Source organism: Enoplosus armatus, chromosome 13 (assembly GCF_043641665.1).
Source record: "Enoplosus armatus isolate fEnoArm2 chromosome 13, fEnoArm2.hap1, whole genome shotgun sequence".
In the NCBI taxonomy this organism is placed as follows: Eukaryota; Metazoa; Chordata; class Actinopteri; order Centrarchiformes; family Enoplosidae; genus Enoplosus; species Enoplosus armatus.
Genome location: NC_092192.1, coordinates 19,747,921 through 19,764,871, shown reverse-complemented (window position 1 = coordinate 19,764,871; position 16,951 = coordinate 19,747,921). Strand labels below are relative to the sequence as shown.

General features: G+C 44.9%; 1 protein-coding gene across 1 annotated transcript in view; it reads left to right on the top strand.

Annotated features, from left to right (window-relative positions):
* The first annotated feature begins 2,183 nt into the window (after positions 1 to 2,183).
* atp2a3 (ATPase sarcoplasmic/endoplasmic reticulum Ca2+ transporting 3) overlaps positions 2,184 to 16,951 on the top strand; it is a 38,498-nt gene continuing 23,730 nt past the window's right edge. Inside the window, exons 1-4 of the mRNA XM_070917401.1 lie at positions 2,184 to 2,374; positions 12,939 to 12,956; positions 13,308 to 13,390; positions 16,411 to 16,515. Coding sequence (XP_070773502.1) covers positions 2,257 to 2,374; positions 12,939 to 12,956; positions 13,308 to 13,390; positions 16,411 to 16,515 — 324 coding nt within the window. The 5' untranslated portion in view covers positions 2,184 to 2,256. The remainder of the gene's footprint in view (positions 2,375 to 12,938; positions 12,957 to 13,307; positions 13,391 to 16,410; positions 16,516 to 16,951) is intronic.

The following is a 16,951-nucleotide window of genomic DNA, read 5'->3' as shown; positions in this document are numbered from 1 at the left end:
AGGCCCAAAGAGGTCAGTGCTTGATGCATTAATATTAATAATCAAATGATTTATGTATGATAATATATCAGTTAAAGGGGCCGTTTTCTGCAGAACGAATACTTTTACTTTTGATACTTTAAGTACATTTTGCTGATAATACATCTGTGTTTTCACTAACTTTTGAATCCAGGACTTGTGATGGAGGATTCTCACATTGTTGTACTTACATAAAGGATGTGAGTTCTCTTCCACCATTGCATCTTTCATCTTTCTAGACCATGACGTAATCATTTTCCAATAAGTGGTTATTTCCTGGTTGTTGCAAGAAAATAATAACTGTACCGTCTTTTTATTTTTCATTCACACCCTTCTTGCAAATGTGAGTATACCTGTAATTCCTAAAGTTAACAATTACTTCCTGGGCCTCGATGTATATATTATACGTGGACTTAAATGGGGCAGAAGCTACGTTTGATTCCACTTTAACTTAAAAGGATCTGTCCTCTAGCTGGATCTCCTGGGTTCAGACCCTGCGTCGGCAAACATCCTCTGAAGCAGAGGTATTCAACCTTGGTCCTGAGGACTCAGAGGCTGTTTCTCAATACCAGGACAGCCAAGAATGGACTTGAGAAGGATGTTCTTGCCAAGTCTCCTTGAAAGAACAGTCTGGCAAGATTGCAAGGACGGAGAACACAGCTGTCAGAGTTTGAGACGTTCTGTTTAGCTGCTATTGTGCTGCTCTGAATGTCCGGCTCATTTCACCGGTGACAGGACACTCACATTTATTTTGTTGTTTTACATTGCATATTCTACTGCTTTTATTTTCTATCTATGCTTATTGTTTTAATTGCGTTTCCTTGCTGGTGAGAGTGCTGTATCCTGGACATGAATATAATAAAACACACAGTCAAAGCGTGAGAGCTTAAATGTTACCCCTCTGCTCTGTAAGAAACGAGAAGAATCTGAGCTACAAAACAGAAACTCACCCCTCATGTTACTTTCTCTGTAGTTACTGTAGTCAGTGGGCATCACAGCTATGTCAGCCAGTAGCTGTATGCAAAGTACATAAATGCACCAATTATTTGAAATTAGAACACTATAAATGTGGATTGTCCCATCTGCCATCCATCTTGCAATGACTTCTGGGACATCAGGGGGCAGCTCTCACAAGTATTGACTTTGACAATGGTTTAGACTTAACAAATAAGTAAACAGTAGACTGTAAATCCACTGGCTGCTCAAAGCTGTCTAATTCTTGACTTCCTGGGGTACTTTTCAGTGTATGCAAATGATTGAGTAAAAAAACACCCGCTGCTCACCTGTGTTCTCTTGAGCACAAGACAAAGATCATTTATCATTTATTCAATGACGTGTGAAATGCATGAAATAAGAATGATACACATTTCAAGTGATTACCTCAGGAAGCCATGTTTTCCTCTTTTCTTATCAGCTGTGAGGACACCTTCACTGTGCAGAACAGCCCTGGGGGGTGGAGGGGGGGGGGGGGGGGGGCTGCTATCTCTTTAAGCTTAAAATGAGTCACTCCTACTTTTGTCTGACTTGCATAAAACTAGTCTCAGAGTAAAACTAATTGACTAGATTAACCTAATCTCTGTGCAACTGGCCCCGGGGCTGCTCTGAGGAGACACAGCTCAGCCAGCGAACAGCGGCGGCCTGGCTGCTGAGGGCCACACACCCACAGTTACAAGGGTGTCCTTGAGCAAGGCACCGGGGGCGCTGACGGTGCAGCTGACCGTGTTGAAGTCTGCAAGCAAGGAGACCGCGAGCAATAACATGACGTCACGTGGCAGCATCAACTGGAGCTACCGACGGGGCTGCGCGCATCCGGTTGCAAAGGAAGGTGTTTGAAGTGGCTTGCGCGAGGCCGCCGAACCCTCCGCTCAGGTACGCGCAGCCAATGGGAGCGCAGGAGGGAGTGCTCAGCGGCGGGGAGGCGGGCCGCCCCGGCACAGGCTCCGCACACCTTCAGATGGGGATGAAGTAGCAGCAGCGGCGGCAGTCGACCGGCAGAGCAAACAGCTACAGCGTCTGCACCGCGGACCCGCAGGCTTTCTCTTCAGGGGGGACAGGTGACAGAGCGAGACCGGCCCGAGACCCAGCCGCCTCAGCGTCCATCGGAGGAAATTACTGCTGTTTTCACCCACCCCCCCCTCCCTTCCCTCCCTCCCCCCCCAGCACACCCTCTGATTGCCACAATCGATGTTACTCAACTACATGCATTTCGATCTGCTCATCTAAGCCCAGTCCACCAAGATGGAAAATGCGCACACTAAATCGGCGACTGAAGTTTTGGACAACTTCGGTGTGAACGAGAACACCGGGCTGACTCTCGAGCAAGTCAAAGGCAATTTGGAGAGATATGGACCGAACGGTGAGTAGTTTCATACACGTCTCTTTTTATATGCTTAAATTCCGTTCGGGGCTCGCGCCTATCGCAGCCTGTGTCGGTTGGTCTGCCGGGAAATCACCGGACTGCCGCCGTCGCGTCTCAGGCTGCTGCAAATCGTGCGCGTAAATAAAGCCAATCATATTCCCTCTGGCGCGCAGTCAGTGCAAATGTGAGTGGCACCCTTCACTGATGCACATGCCCGCCTTAAAATCAGCCATTGCATATCACAGTAGTCAGTAAGTGGACACATAGAGACACACCTGGAGGTGTCAATGCTAATAAACCCATTTAATTAAACTCAATAAATTCACCCAGAGAGACTTTAAAAAAAACAAAAACCAAAATCCAGCTCGTCCCCTGATGTCAGGTTTTGTCTGAAAGCAGTACAGTAGTTCAAAGCTTGGTTCTCATCGCAAGCAAACCTGCAGCCCCCCCCCACCAAGTATTTACACAGTAATGAGCTGCTGCTGTGTGTGTGTGTGTGTGTGTGTGTGTGTGTGTGTGTGAGAGAGAAGACAGTCCCTGGCTGACATCTGGATCCTGGTTCAGGAAGTGCAGAGCAGGCAGGCTCAGGGTACTGGAGTGGAAGAAGATGAGGCGGTGGAGATAATGAAACAGAAAATCTTGAACAACCTGTTTTCACTTTCAACAGTTGTTCTCCACATGGCTTTTACTCTCCGGTTCATTTTACAGGACGGCAGAGGGGAAGTGGGTCTGTCAGGTCATTTGAAACTGAGCACTTTAGAGTGACTAACCAAAAGAGCATCAGTGCGAGTCAAGCTATTATTTATCAGGTGTCTTTCAGGAGAACATGTAGCGTCTGTTGAGCAGTGTGGGCCATGCAGCAGCTCTTACACACGAGCCCCCCCCCCCCCAAATCATCTTTTACACTCAGCTTACACTCAGTTCAGGCTCATGGACCCCACTGGCTTTTTCGCGTTGAGCTTGGACCTGACATCACCACACCTTTCCCTCCTCGCCTGTCATTTGCATGTGTGGCCAAGCTGTGGAGCAGAGCGGCACATTGTGCCCGTCCAACAGTAGCCCTTTTGTTGCAGCCAGCCACTCTACCCAGGGGCTTGTGATGACTTCATGGAAAAAAAGGCAACGTCTTGCCGCAGATAACATCTCTTTCGCTTTTAGCTGTGAACTTCCTGCCTTGTGCGAGCACGTTACAGATAAATGCTGAAGGGAAGGGAATGCCCTTTTTCTCTTATGGGGCTGAATGTATGGGGTCGTCCACACTGTAGATGCTCCTCCACAAGCCCCCCCTCAAGAAAACAGAGAGGAAAACGGCATTGAATTGGCTTTGGCTTGTTTACTATTTCAGTACATGTCATTGCGGAGTGATGTACGGCTGCTTAAACAGCTCCTTCCCCTCTGCTCACTAACCGCAGACTTTGTAGTTGACTGCAAGGACTGGTGGTGGAGGTGTTGCGAGCTGTGGTGTTTTGTTCCAGGGAGCGTCCGTTCAAAGCTGTTTGCGGGTGGTATGCTTACCTCACTCCCACTAGCATGTGTCTCACTCTGAGGCACAGTTAGCAGGATCTCATTATTAGCCGAATCATTAACCTAAATCAACATGTCCCACAAACAAGGACTCCTCTGTGCGACTGCGCTCACACAAGAGGAGGCAAAAAGGAGGTGAGATTGACACGATCTGCTGTCATTTCACCGTCAGCGCGCTGCAGGAGGAGGTGACATGTTTGACTCAGACATGACACTCCTCCGTGGGACTGGGGAGGTTATTTCGCACGCCATCGGCCTCTGGATCTCGGGGATGGATGATGGAGTTTGATCACTGTCCTTTAGCTGTTAGCTGTCCCCTCAACCCCACAATGACTTCCATTCCATTCGAAGCTTAAGCCGAGCCGTCTCATTAATTACTTTTAAGTTTTTGCACTCTGTCATATTAAGATTCAACATATTGATTTGACCTTGTTCTATATGCGACAGATTCTTGCTTTTTATGATGCTTACAGTTGTAGGAAAGCCTTTCAGTGCCACACTGTAACTCATGGCAGGCGAGTGGTGTCCAGGCCTCCTGGCTTTATGTCGGCCCTTTCATGTGCTGTGACAGTAAAACCCCGCCGAGCAGCGTCAGAGTTTCTGATTCCATCCTGAGACGTTGGAATATGAGCTGAGCCGCCACATCTGGACAGTCTTTTTCTACACAGCCAGTCTGTGCTGCAGGAAGGAGGCAGCTGACCTTTTATTCACACCTTTCATTCTCACACACACACACACGCACACACACACACACACTAAAGAAATGTAGCTAATTTAGTGATGAGAAATACAAGCACCTCAATTTACAAGACAGTTTATCATTTTCATTGTGAAATAGTTGGTTCCGATGTAGTAGAGGAATTCACAGGCCTCTCTCACACACACACACACACACACACACACACACACACACAAACACACACGCTCATTGTGCGTGTGGGTGCACCAAGAATGTTTGTGGTGCTTGATGTTAGTTATCATTGATTTCTCTACTTTCTTTTTTTTTTTTTTAACACTTAGGATGTGTTGTGCTACAAAGTCAAAGCTTAAATTCTTTAGACTTTGTGATATTAAAGCGTAGCTGAATGAAGTTGTATTATCAATCAACGAATGTTAAATAAAAGCACTCTTTCGGCTTGTGAGCCTTTTAAAATGAGTCTAGGTGGTGCCACTTGACACTCCTTCCTGGAGAGTTCAATTGTGCAACATATTCAGGTTAAACCACCTAGCATTGCATGCCATTGCACCATAATGATACAGTGCCCAATGTTAATTACATGTGCCGACTTTCCGTTACAATACGATACAAAAGCTTTCAGCAATGTCAAAGGCGATCTGCCCAACATCCACTGGTGACAATAAAGACGAACATCTGTTCATCTGGACTGCTGCTGATTCCACTGACATTAAGATTTGATTATTAGACCCATGAGTTTTGTTTTCTGTCACTGACGCAGTCCCAACGGTGTCTGACGTTGCTGCTTGGGATTATTAGGTGATACTATCCTTAGTAAATGATGCAATGTTACTGCGCTCTGGTTTCTGCCACGAATGATGATTACAACTTCCTCTAGTGGGACCTCACTTGGTGTTGTTTCTCTTCCTGTTCTGCAACTTGACATGAAAGCAGCCTGACTTGCTAGCTCCTGCGTTTGAAATACAAGAGACATTCTGCTGTTTCCTGCTCCTCCTCCTCCTCCTCCTCCTCCTCCACACCGACACACTCAAGATCGCACATTGCAATGCACTCGATCAGGGGTTGTCGGCTTCCACTTTACTGTCACTTTGTTCTGAAAAGTGTCCAGTTGAGAGTTAAATAGTGGTAAAAGTGTTGGAGTTATGTGGGCTGAAAAAGGAGAGTTAAGTCCTTGGGGTGTTGAGTCACTTCCCTGTTCTAGTGGGCCCTGTGTGTGCCTGCCCAGCTGCCTTCAAAGGAGCTGTGATCCTGTTCTAGCTTGTCACTTGTCTTGCCTTCTTTCCTCCCACCTCTGCAGCTGTCAGTCACCATCATGCCCTTATGGTAAGATGGCGTTGAGTCACCGGGCTCTAACTCGCTGCCACTGCCGCCTGCTGCCTGGACGCTCTGCTACAACACGGTCCGGCCCACTTAGGAGACTCAAAGGTGTCTCAAGGAGTGAGCTGTGTGCACTCAGAGCATATGCTGTACAGTATACAGTGTGTCTGCCTTCAGGGGCATGCCCTAAAGCGAACACGAGGTAATCTAAAAGCATTCAGGCAGAGATGATCTGTGTGTACAGTATAATAAGCCGCAGCTAAAGTACCTCGTGAAGCTCATTAGTGTCTGGAAAAATAAGTAAATACTGGAGAAGTCATGTGTTTGGATCTGATGGATAAACCTGTTCAAAAGCAAGTAACAAGGAAGACACAACAGAGTCAAAACAGAAAATGACACGAAGAGACATGAAAAATATTCTCTTGTTATTGAATTCATTATTTCATAGTGACTGTTAAATACAATTTAGGTTGTGACTTAACTTTAAAATGATTCATGTCTGATGACACCATCTTGCAGAGACTTGATAATGACATTACAGAAGGATCACGTCATTGTTGGTTTTATTCTTTTCACGGGCAAATAGAGAATATCACCTTATCTTTTAATGTCCTTTTGGCACATCACAGAGGAAATGAACCCAGTATGGGCATGCTAAAAGTGTAGGTTTTTAAAGTCACACCATCTTTTACACTAACACAGACAGCTAGTGTTAGTGGGTGTGTAGGTAATTGTTTTTTAACCATTTATGATAAAAATAATTCCACAGTTTTAAAATAACTTTCACTATTTTGAATGGCCTCCATGACTGCAGGGCTCGGATCAGTAAAAGTTGTGCTGTACCAGGCATTTGATTGGACAGAAGTGTCGCTCTGGTTTCTAAACCTAGAATAAAGCCTATATATAGCATGGAGTTAACACACATATTTCAGTCTGCCGTTCGGGGGATTGCTGACTATTTTTCACTGCATTCGGCTTCTCCAATTGGCTACTGGGCGGCCGGGTGCCATCCCCCTCGCTGGCCTGTTGGGATGTTCAAAAAATGGTTCTCCGCACAGCTGTGGCCTTAAAGAGGAAGTTTGGAGCCCTGACGAGATACCAGCTCTGTGCTAATCACCTCATGCGTGTCCTGCTCAGTTGACAGGCCGCTTTTCCTTTTCCTCTGTCGCTCGCTAGTTGAGTGTTAAAATGTGGAGCAAGGCGCATATTTGGTGTGTTTATTTGAACCTGAATCTAACGTGCAACAAGCAGTATATATATGTGCAGTTAGAGACCAGATGTAGACAGTAGACGCATAAACACAGATGTCTTATATTTGCTAATCATCAGCACGGTCGGTTGTCACGGCACAGAGAATCTACGAGCGATGTTGCAAATGTTGCAGTGTGTTGATTTCAAGATTAAGTGGTTAAGAACAGGCTTTTCAGTAAGCTAATCATAAAGACATGCAACTTAAGCATACATGGCTCGCATGCACAGGCAGATGTCTGAGATGCTCTCACAGGGCGATTGTGAGAGTGATGCTGCAGTTTAATTTCAGCATGTGCAAGATCAGGAGGAGAAAATCCAGTCTCTTTCTTTTTTTTCCCTGACCACAGCTCGATGACGTCAGAAACAGTCCAGCCAATGGGCAGCCGCAGCAGCCATCGAGCTGAATCTCATGCCTTTTGCTGTCTTAATTGGCTTCGAAAGATAAAATCTCCCATTTTGAAACAAATTCTCCTTTTTCTGTCACAACAGCCTCACAGAAGAGCTTATCTCAGTGCAGCTTTGACAGTTGATGGTATTTCCTGTCCGTGTCCGCAGCATGGGGAGAGTTACAGGTTGATCAGTTAATCAAACGCAGCAGCTTGAATAATATTACTGCACTGAGCAGGACATCTCATCATCCCTCCCCACTAGTGTCTTCTTGTAGTCTCTCACTGAAATGAAACCATTATTCCCTTTCTTAGTCCAGAGTATGCAACACTACACTGAAGTCGTTTCAGCTTGGGCGCCTGGATGTGTCAGCAGGTTTTAAACATTTGCCTAATGTTTGTTGGGAAAATGTTTCCGCAGCTTGAGGCTCATCCTGTTGCAGTGAATTCAGAAAATCGACTGCGGCTTAAAACTCCCTTTTCAACCTGTGCAATCACTTGGTATTTCAACATGACAAACATAACAAAGCGCCTCAAACCTTTTGTGACATTGTAGGACTATCTTCCAAATAATTATAGCACTATAATTATTCCTTATTATAACTAATAGCTAGTTATAAACTGTACTGTGTTTTTAGTAGAATATGAATTCCTTATAAGTATAGAGCACAATGATTTTAAGACCATAAAAACATAAAAGCTGTTTCTAAAAACACTTGAACAATTACTCTCAGCCATTTTAAAAGCTATTAACAGCTCTTCAGAAGTAGTGTCAAAACAACAGTTGTAGTTCTTGTGGCTGTTTGCAGACTGAAACATAGACAGTGTAACTATTAGATGAATCGCTACTCATTCATGGTCCCCAGAGGATGAATGACTTGGTGATCCCCCTTACTCCAGATGGTCAAAATGTTCATTCATCCTGTGATATATCTTAATATCTACTGGATGGATTGGTACAACCTTTTGCACAGACATTCGTGGTCTGCAGAGGATGAATCCTACTGACTTTGACACCCCCCCTCAAATCTTCCTTTAGTGCCACCATGAGGCTAACATTTCTGTTTTTTAGTCAAATATCTCCACAGCTAATGGATGGATTTGACAACATTTCAGTCAGTTATGGTCCCCAGAGGATGAATTGTAATAACTTTGATGACCACTTAGCTTTTCACCTTTTCTCGACAGGTCAAAATTGTTGGTCACAGCGTTTAGTGCTTATTAGCAGTCTATGCGATGCATGCAATTAGCATGCTTACACATTAAACTGAGATGATGAACGTGGTAAACATTATACCTGCTAAACACCAGCAAGTTAACATTGTCATATTGAGCGTGTTAGCATTTGGTTTCGTTTTGTTTGATCCTTGTGTTTGAGTACAGCAGCTTTAATCCAATACGCGAGGTTTCTGGGCCCACAATAACTGAAGAGTAGCTGCATGTCGTTGCTTCATGTCCTGGTTTCATTGTGCTGCAGTGTGAGTGATTAGTGACTTGGTACCACTTCCTCCTCTGCTCCCGCTCTGATCCTCAGGGTGGCTGTTCAGAGGTTGGCGAAGCTCTCAAAGATAGCTGTTGACACTCACCCACTTGACATGGTTGCGTATGACTTCCTCAGAGAAGAGAAGCCCGTCTTTGGAGGAAACATTGACTTTGTCAGACTGCTGCAGACGTCTCCTCTGCAGTTACCTGCGATGCCCTCTGTGTAGCAGAGATAATAAGGTTAGGGAGGAGAATGAGGTGCATCTATAATTCACATTTGATATGGTTAATGCGTTCAGACTTTTTCCAGTGGGAGAATGCATTAGGAGAGTGAGCGGATATAGGAAGCTACTGTACAGTAGACTATGTCATTAGGGGTTCCCATCATGGTATTTATAGGCCTGTTTTACATTCTCATGGTGTTTGGATGGAGCGGGATCCTGGAGCTGGAGCCACTTACTGAAGCAGCCACTCTACCTCTGCCTCCCTGCTCACACTTGACCAGCTGCTAGCTGTTTATTTGGAAGGAGTCTCTACCACTCTTGCTAACTGTGTATTAGCAGCCTGCGGAGGCTAGAAATGAGCTTGTCACATCCGAATGTGTGGGGTTTTTGATGCCTGCAGTCTGAGTGTGCTGCATCAAGGCCCCGCTCATTGCATAACAGTTATTCTTGGTCAATTTTGACAGACACTGGCACATTACCTCGTGAAACGCTCGTTCTTCAAGGAGCCTTCATGAGCCAAGTCGCCATGGTAACTGCTGAAAACTTTCTCATGTTTGGTAGTTTACACAAGGGGGCCTGAACTCTACCTTGTTAATGCTGCTTAACCACACTCAGATGTGATGTTTACTGGGGGTCCTAATAATCTGGCCTGTAATTTGTTAATGGAGTCAGTCAGACTAGAAAGGGAGGCGTAAGAGGTGCTTGCAGAGAAAGCTCATTTGTCAGCAGATCATTTGCAGTGCAGATAGATAGATAGATGGACGGTTTCCTGCTTTTCTTCCTGACTCTCTGGACACAGAAACCAGCTCCCTGCTGTTGTTGGCAACTGTCTCCAGGAAGTGTCTCCCCTCTGCTCCACACTGCTCGCTTTTCTGCTGCGTGTAAACAAGCTCTTTTATTCATTGTCTGGGCCGGGAGGGAGGAGGCGGCGGGGGGGGGGGGGGGGGGGGGGGGTAGGGAGGTTCTGTGGGGACACAGAGGGAGAGAGAGGTGAAGTCAGTATTCAGGAATGTGCCTGGGCAAGCCTCGGGTTGACACAGCCCAGATGACTGCAAGGGAATCCTTGGCAGGGGGAAGCCGGGGAACCCCGTTCAACACCTCCAACCCTTTCCCTCCCTCTCTCTCTCTCTTTGCCCTTTTGTCTGTCTTGTCCTTTTAGTCAATCCATCTTTGTCTTCAGCACTCGAGTCGCAGCCAGCCTGTCTGCCATAAAAACATTATACAACCAGGGAGGCACAGTAATGGGGAAACAGGCTTATGTCAGACTGGTGGAGCATGGAAAACAGCAGAACCCACTTCTCCACATTTCTGCTGCTGCTGCTGCTGCTGCTGGCAGAGTGCAGCCAAAAGTCCCCCGTGAGTTCAACCGTGTCCAACCTGAACTCTGAAAACCCTCCAGACAGCCGGTTTGAAAATAGATTATGCTAAACTAAAAAAATATTCAGCCAATCATATGCAGGTTGACTGGAAGCATTATCAAATCAAAGTTCTGGGCTTGTTTGTACTTCTACCCCGGTTTTAATACAAACCAAATTAAGAAAGTTATTCCACCTCAAACTGCTTTTTTAACTCCTTGGGCAAATGCCTGAGAATTTCCCAGATTACTTTTTCTGTCTTTTAAGCACAGAAAAACACGTTATGAAGCCGTGGGACGATTCCAGAAGTCATGATGTAAAATAATTTCTCTTTCCTCCACTGGCATGTGCACTGTAATGTGAGTGGCTGCAAGGTTGTTTTTGGAAGGCGGCTGCGGGCTCACCGTATGGCCCTTCCTCTTTTCCAGCCTCTCTCTCTCCACAGGGTCACGTTTGATACTCGTGTAGCGCCGTCGGGTCAAAACATGCAGAGAAACGCAAGGACGAAACCAAGACTTGGGTGGCAGACAAATGCACCTAATTGAGCAGGATTTTATGTGTTAGATGTATGTTGTCATCACTCAAGTTCTTCAGATGTGATGGGTGTTGTTTGCTACATTGGACCAGTTCAGTCGTAGCTTTGCATTGGACTTGATGAGGACCTGACAAACGCAGTGACTAAGCACGCCGGTGTCTCATTGTGGTGACGCTGATCAACAGTACTTGTCAATTGGAGTGTTTTTAGAATATGACTGATGTGTTTTCTACTCACACCGGTGACTCATGTGTGTTGTGGGTGTTGTGTTCTGGTAATCAAATCACAGTGGAGAAGATGCTCTCCTTGTCTCAAAATGCCCCCAAAATGCAGCTTTTTCTGCCAAATGATAAATGAAAAATGACAAGATGATGTGAAAGAGAAGAGCAAAGAGTTTTGATTCTTGGGTTTGTCTTTGTGGGAGCTTACCCACATACTGATGCAGAAAAAAGGGAGGGGGGGGGGGGGGTTTAGTGCCCTACTGAGAAAAAAACTCCAAGAGGCTGCAGCATGAATGTCAATGACATCACCACAGTTCTGATCAAGGAGCGTTCTTTATTGTAAAATTGTCATTTCAGATGGGGCTCCAACTATTGATTCTTTTATTTGTTTGATCATTTTTTTCAATTAATTGAAAATGAAGCGACATCGGTTGAAAATTGAATCACAAGTTCCCAGAGCCTGACGTGACATCAAATAGTTTGTTTTGTCAGACTGAAAGAATTAACCTGCAGATTATCACGTTTGAGAAGCCAGTGAATGTTTATCATTTTGTACTTCATAAATTAAGTTAAACTGAGCTATATATGATTTTAGAGCTAAAACATTTAGTCGATTAGTCACTTTTTTTTTATCATTTCAGTCATTTCTTTATGCAAAAATGCCAAAATAAACTACTTCCAGTCTCTCTAATGAAAAAGATATTTTCTGGTTCTCTTAGTCTTCTATGATATTAAACTAAATATCTTTGTGTTTTGGGCAGTTTGTCAGCTAAAACTGGGAATATATCATGTGCTTTTTTAAAAAAAAAAGAATCAAGTAAATAATGGACAGATGAATCAATAATGAAAATAATCAGTTGCTGCTCTGAAAGATTTACAAACATTTACAAGAATAAAGGTGAACATGCATGGAACATTAGAATTAGTATTACGTATGCATTAGTATGATCAGACACAACAGCACTGAGGCTAGTTTGTAACTGAGATATTGATTTTATGAGAAGACACACTCCACTTCATGGAAGATATATCGTCTCCCATCTTAGAGGTGATTTGAAACCATTTGTCGGCTGACAGACCATCAGTGACCTTTTACAAGAGCAGAAGATGAGCAGTCATGCTGCTATCAGAGGCCTTGGTTAGGTCTTATGAAGCCGTTTGTTATTACAGCATCTGTGTTAACACTGTTTTCTGAGAGTCATTATGCAGCTGAGATGATACTGTAGGCCCGGAGCTACACCAAAGGTGCTGAAGGTGCAGTGTAAAGCGTCCGGAGCTGAGAATCCATAAAGGACAATTTGTCTCGGCAGATGGTAATCCTCCGCCTGAAGACAGCGCTGTTGCTGTTCTGCCTTCCTCCATCGAGCATTTCACCGTCATAGCCCAGCAGAACCATTCTGCAGAGCAATTTGTACGCGCCCATGCATCTCAAAGTCATGCTGAGTTAATCAAATGTATTAACTGCTCTTTGTCTTTCTCCTCCACCCTCCACCCCCCCCACCCTCTCCACTCTCTCTCCGGCCCCGCCAATGTGATTCCTTTACAACTGGCGTGGTGTGACATCCACAGAGCTCCCAGCTGAAGAAGGTAAATATTGATCTTTTTCAGCGAGTTGCCATCCTCCTCCCTTTTACTACCTGATTAAGTGTCTTGAGCCAGGATCTTTTCTTTTCTGTAGACTGAGGGCGAAACTTTAGGAGTGTACACTACCGCCGCTTTCCATCGATGGACACACACCACTACTCTTCTGTAAATACAGGGGTTGTCTTTCTTTACAGCTGCTTATCAGTACAATTAAGCGAGGGTCAATACATCTTACAGATCCTTTCCCACCCTTACGTATAAGAGCACACTCTGTGCCCTTTCAGTGGAAGCCTCAAAGTTTAAATAGAGTGTGAATAAAGGTGTGTGACGTGTATTTGTCTATGCATATTTCAGGGAAGTCCCTGTGGGAGCTGGTGGTGGAGCAGTTTGAAGACCTCCTGGTCAGGATCCTGCTGCTCGCTGCCTGTGTCTCCTTTGTAAGTACAACTCAGCTAATTAAAATGCCAGCGGCCTTCACCTTATTTGTTCTTGATCTGGATTCTCAAATGTACCCCTATGGGATATGAGACCCAAATTGGACATTGGCCAGGAAATTGCCACCTAATAGACTGCTCCATTAGCTCCAGGCAGCTTTATTTCCCCCGGTTGGAACACTGCTCAACCTAGTTAGTGGTCCCTTTTCATGTGGAAACATGTGTAATACAGGCTTTTCCACCCGGTTTTGAAATGGTTTCAGAGAGGGGAACAGGCAGAGCACTTCTGCCGAACTGGAAACTAAACTATCAATCAAAGCTCCCTCTGCTGCAGAGCCTCAAACTGTGACCCTGGTTGCAGCGCGAGGGTGGTGGAGGTCGGAGAGGGGTGGAGTGGGGGAATCCTGACTGCATAATAACTTTTTTTTCCATCTATTACAGCACGTCCCCGGTGTCTCGGGGTGGAATTGCTGTTGCTATTTCTGAAAGTAGGAAAATTGCTCTAAAAACGTATATGACATAATATATCTACTCTAGCTGTTCTCGTGTTGGTGAGAGGCTGGGAGAGCACGCGTGGGCTCTAACTGCAGGACTCACTTTTCCTCATGTAAACCCGGCGACTTTAAAAAAGGTTGTTTATAGTGGAACATGGCCCCTGCTCCACCGCCGCACAGACCCTAATGCTTTACAGTGTCTGGAGTGGCTTCAGCTCAGTAACTAAAGTGAGCTTCCTCGTGACCTGATCCGACTCAAAATCGCAAACATATTGCAGAGTTTGTCAGGTGATTAATTATATTCCTGTCGTCCTCTATAACCTTTTAACTTTTCTATTTGCTCACTGTTTTGTATGCCACCAGTATAACCAGGAAGTGGCTAAAGAACTGAACTGGAGTGAAAGTTAAACCTTAGCCTGGGACTCATTTGGCTGTTATTTTGAATGTATTCAAACAGAGATGATTAGACTGTCCTGCCTCCTTTGCACGACACAAGAGTGACGCTTATTATCAGACAGAACAGGTCAGGTTAGGCTACTTCATAATATATATATATATCTATATACAGCTAAAAATGGGGAATTTAACTCACAAACAATTCAGTGAGTTATGTCCGTAAGCTTGTGCCCCAATCTATCAAAGCATTTTATTATTTCTTAAGTGATCTGTTTTCATTTAGCTGAAGCCACAAGTTGATAGTCAGCCAACTTTCTGGCGGGGGGTTTAATGGAGCAGAGCCGCACAGAAAGCCACACTAGCCACCTTAAACAATCAGTGCACTTCCTCCCTTTGAGTTGAAGGAAGAAAGAGGGCTGATCTCTTGTTGGGTTTTTCCACGTCACTACATGAAGCCGAGTTTCAAGAGAACACAGGAAGGGACTTCAAAAGTCAAGTGACAGTTGAGTTGGGTTTCAAGCCTCCTTTGTTTACAGTACAGTTTTCAATAGGTGACCTTTTTAGAGTGTTTTTTTTTTCTGATCAATTTGATAAGAATAAAATGTGTTTATTCATTTTGCTGTGCACCGTGTGACGTTCCAATACTCGGTTCAGTTATAATGGGCCATCTGTCGGCATGCGTCTCAGCGTTTTAGTAATGTGTGTGGGGTGTGAAGAAGTGCAGTGTTTATGTAAGGAGAGGTTTATTTTGGTGACGAAGCTTTTGATTTCCAAACCCGACGTTGAATCGGAGCTTAATTTTGTCTCCGATTGCCAAACGCAAGCGGTTAAATGTCCCCCAGAATCCCTCAATGAATTCTGAAACCCAGAAGAAACCCCACTCGTCTCTCCGTTTGAACTCCTATTCAGTGTGAAAGTAGGAGTTCGGTATTCAAACCCCTCTCTGAATGTGTGCTGATTGTGTGAAGTGCCTTTTTTTTTTTTTAGCCGTCCTCACTGAGAGGACCGCCGTTGTTGCCCTCCAATCTCAACTCGGCTCACAAGAGAGATTTACCGTCCCAAATGATGTGGAATGATGAGCTATCGACCAGTCTCAGGCTGCCGTGACGTACACTCTGGTGCTCAATAATATACTCTTTTATCATTTGATGAGCCCCATCAGATCATGGATCAAAAGTAGATCCACTTTATCTCTCCTCCTCTCTCTCTCTCTCTGCTGCTTTTGTTGTGCAGTCATTTCAGTCTCTATACCTGCCATTGACAAAACAATGGAAACACAAGTTTGAAGTCACTTCAGTGTGTTTCAGTGGGGAGCTTTTTCTGTTATGATCTCCTAAAGATGTGCTTTGTTTCTTATTATGTCAGCTAACATTCGGTTCGGTAAAGGTGTCAGAGATGGCAGTTACTCTAACTGCCATCTCTGACACCTTTACCGAACCCATTAGTATTCAGCCATCATCACACTATATCAGGCTTTAGAGAAGTGGCAAAAGTATAGTAACATAAGAGTGATTGAAGAGTATTTGCCATCTGTGTGGAGATGTTATTGGAACCAGTCCCTTTTTAATTTCAGGCAAGCAAAAGTGTCATTTAAGTATGATAGTTTGATTTGACGTCACGCAGCCTTTTTGTGGCTATTATCAATCTAATATGTTAACAGTGGATCACATGACTTCTATCTGGAAGGTGTCGCTCATAGTGATGACCCTATAGAGAGTTGTCACCTGACTCTGCAGTTCCCCTCTATGAGGCAACTTTTCTGTCTTGATTTAGTCTCACTGTTGATTTAGTCTCGAGTTGTTTTCGGCCACAGCCACCTGCCCGGCACCAGACTAAGTTAGTGTCTAGCTAGTGAACATAGGGGAGCATTTAGCAGCTAAACAGCAGGACATTTCTTTCAGGAGTTGGTGGAGACCAAAAACAGAGCTAAACGGAGAGCACACTCGCTGAACTGAGCTGCAGCTCCTCGCTCCAAATACCGCTTTCTTCCTCCAGATTTTTCCTGCAACAGCATACAAGCATTCCCCCCCCCATTTTCCTCCTGAAAATGTTCATAACTGAGCTAACCTTGGGACTTAATGTGTTGCTGTATAAGATGTCTTCTAAGGTTATGTGTGCTGTATGTTCATCTAGGTGTTGGCTCTGTTTGAGGAGGGAGAGGAGACAACCACCGCCTTTGTGGAGCCTGTTGTTATTCTTCTTATCCTCATCGCCAACGCTGTTATTGGGGTCTGGCAGGTGAGATACGCTCTTCACCCTGTGGCGCTGTGTGTGAAGTGTACATGCAGTACACACGAGTAATGTTGTTTCACACGGTTCACATGGTTGCAATGGCTAACAATGGCTAAGAAGACCGTAAAGTCAAAAAAGTGTTATCCGGTCCAGCAGCCGTTGCAGGACGCATGGAGCCACCTTCAGTGTCTTTTTATCCATGTGCTCTGTTCAACGTGTGTGCGTCCAAAAAGCTCTTTGCAACGGGAATGAGGCCGTCGACACTGGAGCAGCCGAGTCTGTGCGTCAAGTCAAAACATAAACAAACCACGGAGCTCATGCAAAATGTCCTCTCGGTTCATTTGTGTTGAAGAGGAAGCAGGAATTTTTGATGCAAGCGTCAAACTGATGTTTACTTCACCCTGTCAAAGTTTTTTTTCTACACACATTGGTGGTAAAAACA